This window comes from Glycine soja, chromosome 18, assembly GCF_004193775.1.
Source record: "Glycine soja cultivar W05 chromosome 18, ASM419377v2, whole genome shotgun sequence".
Taxonomy (NCBI): domain Eukaryota; kingdom Viridiplantae; phylum Streptophyta; class Magnoliopsida; order Fabales; family Fabaceae; genus Glycine; species Glycine soja.
In genome coordinates, this window is record NC_041019.1 from 30,335,679 (window position 1) to 30,340,935 (window position 5,257).

A 5,257-nucleotide genomic window follows, 5' to 3' on the forward strand; every position below is an offset into this window, starting at 1 on the left:
ACTATAGAGGATAAACCACGACAACCGCCTCCAGTACAGTTAGGGAAGCAGAGCCGGTGCTGCAGCCCGCCTTAAATCCGGGTCGAGACAGAAACACGGCCGTGTTTGGTTGAAGGTATAGTCCGCAAGCTTATCCTTATGGCTTGCCTCCGGACTTCACCCCCCGTGCCACCCCGGAAGATTTAAGCCAAGCCCCTACTTTCGAGGGGCAACTCCCACCTTATGACGACTATCCCGGGCAAGACGATGAGGAAGGAGATACCCATCTTGGCCCCCTGCTCCACCTCAAAGATCCGTCCCCCCATGAACTACCCCAACGAAACATAGTCCGCCATATCCCGGCTTCACCCACACCCGTAAAAGAATTTGTTCCCTTCGCGGAAGATAAGGGGAAGATGGAGGCGCTTGAAGAGAGGTTAAGAGCAGTCGAGGGCCTTGGCAATTACCCATTCTCGGATTTGGCGGATTTATGTCTCGTGCCCAACATCATCATCCCTCCCAAATTCAAAGTACTAGACTTTGATAAGTATAAAGGGACGACATGTCCAAAAGGGCATCTCCGGATGTATTGCCGAAAGATGGGGGCGTATTCTGCGGACGAAAAGTTGTTGGTCCATTTCTTTCAAGACAGCTTAGCCGGAGCAGCTGTAGCATGGTATACCAATCTGGAAGCTTTCCAGATCCGATCGTGGAAGGACTTGGCAACTGCCTTTATTAGGCAGTACCAGTACAATACGGACATGGCTCCCGATCGGAACCAGCTTCAGAGTATGCACCCGCCCCCGAAAGACAACTTCCCTCCTATTCCCATGGCATACTCCGAGTTATGGCCTTCATTATTGGAGAATCATTTGGTGGTGGCCATACCCGGGAATGTCCTCCAGCCACCCTACCCCAAGTGGTATGACCCGGGTGCCAAGTGTGCGTACCATAATGGAGTTCCCGGATACAACATTGACTCCTGCCTCCCATTCAAATATAAGGTACGACACCTAATCAGTGCCGGTTGGCTATCGTTTCAAGAGGAAGGCCCAAATGTTAAAGCCAACCCGCTAGCTAGTCATGGAGGGGCTAGCGTGAACGCCGTCGAAGAGGATGGGCCATTGCGGACAAAGAGATTAGGAGAGGTAGCTACTTCTAGACGCTTCAAAATTACGGATGGAGCATTATAGGAGACCAAAAGTTCATTTTAGCCTAAAAATTATGGGTTTCAATTTTGATTTTATTTGGAGTAATGATCAATTATTACTTCTCACCTTTTTTTATAGTGGGAATTTTAATTTGAAAGAGTCAAATTCAATTCTATAACTTAGAAATTATACTTGCCCAATTTCAATTTCTTTTCAAAAAAATATTATATTTTAATTAATTGTTCTCGTAGTAGATTTTAAATAGTCTGATTAATCAAAAATATTTTAAATAGAGAAAATAATATATAGATTTACAATATATATATATATATATATATATATATAATATGTTTACATTGTCAATTTGTAAAAAATATTAAATATGATAATTTTATTAATTTTTATAATAAATATCTTATAAAACCATTTTTAGTAGAATTTTAAATTAAATGATATTATTTTTGTCAATTAAATGTTTGTATAAAAATTGTTATCAATTAATTAAAAAGTAAGCTAAGAATGAATTTTATGTAGTGTAAGAAAAAAAAAAAGAATCTTTTACTCATTCAGCTGCAGTATAATAAAAAAATTATACTCAAAGTAGATATTATACCACTTGGTCTTCTTCGGATCGAAAAGTTTGATGCCTCGTTAAGATCCATTGGTCTCACTAATTCGTTTTATGCTGAATATGATGAATAATAACCTTATAAACAGCATTAGGAACCAAAGTTAGCTCACAAAATTGCCAAATATTTAGAAGGCGTATAAGTTTGACAACGCCAATTTTATTTCCGTGATAATGAAGGGAAAGAAAAACTGTAAGTCAATAAATTTTTGTCTCATATTATACTAATGGATGACTTTGACAGTTGACGAGCACAGGGTTAACATGCGTGAAAAATTATTTGCCTTTAGAAATATTAGAGAAAGTGCGCTCAATAACTGTTCAATATAATTTGTCTTCAGAGCACACTTTCTAATACAAAGATCTACTAATAATACTAATAAGCCTTTAAAACTAACGAAAACTAAAATCAACATGCAAACAGCGATAACAACAAGCACAAAATGCATCATCATAATATATATATATATATATATATATATATATATATAAAATTTTATCAAAATAGTTATATTTATTTATAATAATATTATAAGTTTATTACAATAGATATATTTATAATCAATTATAATTTTTTATCACAATATTATGTAATACTGACACACAAGTTTTGAATTAAGAAAATATTTTTAAATTAGGATATAAATTTTTTATTTTTTTAATAAAGATCGAATCATATGGATGAATTAATGATTCAGTAATTTGATCGGTTCCATTATAGGAATTCGATTTTTAAAATTATGTTCCAAACTACTTAAGTGGACACGAAACTATGTAGATATTTTCAGTATATTCTCTAGGGAGCATTCTATCCATCCAAACACATCCTGAGCTTGATCGCATCATATAATAAATATCGTTATCACTTTCTATTATTACATAAAGTCAACGAAGCATGATCATGACTCCTGCTTCCACCGGCAATCATGGTGGCCACAAGCTTGCAAGTCAGAAATGTCTGCTGATGGATTCAAATTTAACATTCCACTATGACTCCAATTCGTTTTTCTTCATAAAAAGCACTTAGCTTCTCGAAAAATTGGCAAGGAAATTAAATCATGTATTTCTCATACAAAATTATATTCTTATTTTTCCTATGCACTTGGGGTGCAAAAGCTGAGGACCCTTTAGGGCGATTCTGCAATGAAAACACCATCATTGGCAGTGGAGGAAAATTATCAGCCAATATTGATAAAATATTGACTGAAATAGCCCTCAAAACTCCCTCCACTGGTTTTGTTGCCACCACATATGGCAAAGACCAAGACAAAGTGTACGCACTCGCTCAATGTAGGGGAGATGTTAGCACCCAGGATTGCTCCAATTGCATCCAAGATGCAACGAAACAAATCCGCCAACGCTGTCCAAACCAAGTGGATGGGAGAATTTGGTATGATTACTGCTTTTTAAGGTATAGTAACAAGAGTTTCTTTGGTGAGGTTGATACATCTTTTGGTATATTCTATTTCAATGTTGAAAATGTGACTGACCCTGAAGATTTTAACAAAGAGCTTGGGGCTCTTATGGATCACATTAGAGCACAAGCAGTGGTGCCTAGAGAGGAAGGGCTTGGGAAGGGAAAATCTGTGCTGTCCCCATTTGTGACACTTTATGCGTTAGTGCAGTGCACTAGGGACCTGTCTGAGATATCCTGTGCTCAGTGTTTGTCTATTGCAGTGAACAACTTTCCCAATTTTTGCAGCAATCGTAAAGGATGTAGAGTACTGTACAGTTCTTGCTATGTTCGATATGAACTCTACCCTTTTTTCTTCCCTCTTGATTCTAACAAAACAGGACCTTCCAATACTGCAAAAGTCAGCGTTTATACTTAATTAAAAGCTATGCTGCCATATATGCCAAAAATGGCATTCTTGCTCAATGCTTGGATGGTTTCAAATTATACTCTTTTGGGAACTATTGCTATCTCCCCTTGAACATAGAAGTTGCATTTGAAAAAACTTTGCAACTAAAAATAAAAGAGAAAAATACGTCAACGAATAAGAAGACTTTGTCTCAGTGATTAGTATTAATCAACGTTGCTATTATGTCTGCAGACATGTGCATCTTTTCCGTTTTCCCTGTAAGTGTGACACGTTTTCTTTAGAAACGTACGAAATATGGATCCTGTGATGGGTAGTGTACTTCTAATCCTTTGTTGGAGTATTTGTTTTTTAGCAGTAATTTTACAGGTATGTATGATTTTGGTAATGTATTGAATTTGCAGCAAATAATGTAATGTGGGAGGTAAAGATTGTAATTCAATTAAGTTGGCAAATTGAATTGCTAGCTGAAATATAAACTATATGATTAAGAACAAGAAAGCATATACATGTGGACGACAGACCATGTAGAATTAGCTAATATGAAGTTATTATAAATAATTTTGAGTTTAAAATAAATTGCGTTAAATGTCTGTATGGAAAGCTTTGTCTTGCTTAATGATTTCCAATGCAACTCTAGGTCTCTAGCATGATTAAATAGAAATTAATTTATAATAAGGTTTAAATATATTTTTAATTTTTTAAATATGTACAATGATTTTTTTAGTTCTTAAAAAAATTTGTTTTTATTAGTCCTTTAAATTTTCAAAAAATTACTTTTAATTCATCTGTGTTAATTATGTTCACGATTTCATAATTTGTGACGATTTTAAACACCTGTTGTTGCATGAATTAACAAGGTTAGCTGAAATAGTTTCAACTAACTCTTGCCCTAGCATGATTCCAAAATTTGAATTTCTGATAAGGTGATTAGTAAATTGAAAGGGAAACATGTCTTTTAACTTAAATGAGTTTCCAAATTACTTTCAAAAAAACACTTAATCGGAAGTGAATTGTAACAAAGTTAGAAAAATTGGAACATAAAGATAAATGAATTTTGAAAGATAATGCAAAACAGAAAGCAAACAAACTTGAACGAAGAATAACTGAAAAAAGATAATTACATTGATTTGATTGGATTTTATGTTTCTCCAACATTTGCAAACATATATTTATACAGCCTGATAAAAACAATTGCCTAGGTTGTGTTTGTCCACGTCAAGCCACTAACTGGTTGCTTAATCATTGATTTAGTCTAGTTTACATAGGATTCAACTTAGAATATATGTTCCTTTATCTTTATCCTTATAATTTGTCAACAATCTTATCTTTTATCATTTCAGCTATTCAAAATAATTTTCAAGTGCGAATAACTTCCCCCTTATATCTTAATGTTGATTGGCCAAGACTACAACATTTAAGATATAACTTCTCTTCTCTTCATTATCTTCGACTTCATCTGAACTACTTTTCAAATTCTAAATGTTGCAAACACTTCTTATATCTTTCTTTTAAACAATCATCCTTTTTACTCTGTAATACCCATTCAAATTACTTTTCGCCGTCCACCTCTAACTTTTCTTCTTGCTTTTCTTTCTCCTCAATCAACAATGTCTTTTGACAATAGCTCTCGTTCTCATTATAGCTAAGGTCGTGAAGATGAAGATGAACCTCAATTA

The 5,257-nt window shown here is 34.7% G+C and overlaps 1 protein-coding gene across 1 annotated transcript; it reads left to right on the top strand.

Annotated features, from left to right (window-relative positions):
• The first annotated feature begins 2,780 nt into the window (after nucleotides 1–2,780).
• Nucleotides 2,781–4,086, top strand: LOC114395546 (cysteine-rich repeat secretory protein 55-like). Its single transcript, XM_028357356.1, has one exon. The coding sequence runs from the start codon at nucleotides 2,817–2,819 to the stop codon at nucleotides 3,588–3,590; it is 774 nt and encodes a 257-aa protein (XP_028213157.1). The 5' UTR covers nucleotides 2,781–2,816; the 3' UTR covers nucleotides 3,591–4,086.
• The last annotated feature ends 1,171 nt before the right edge of the window (nucleotides 4,087–5,257 follow it).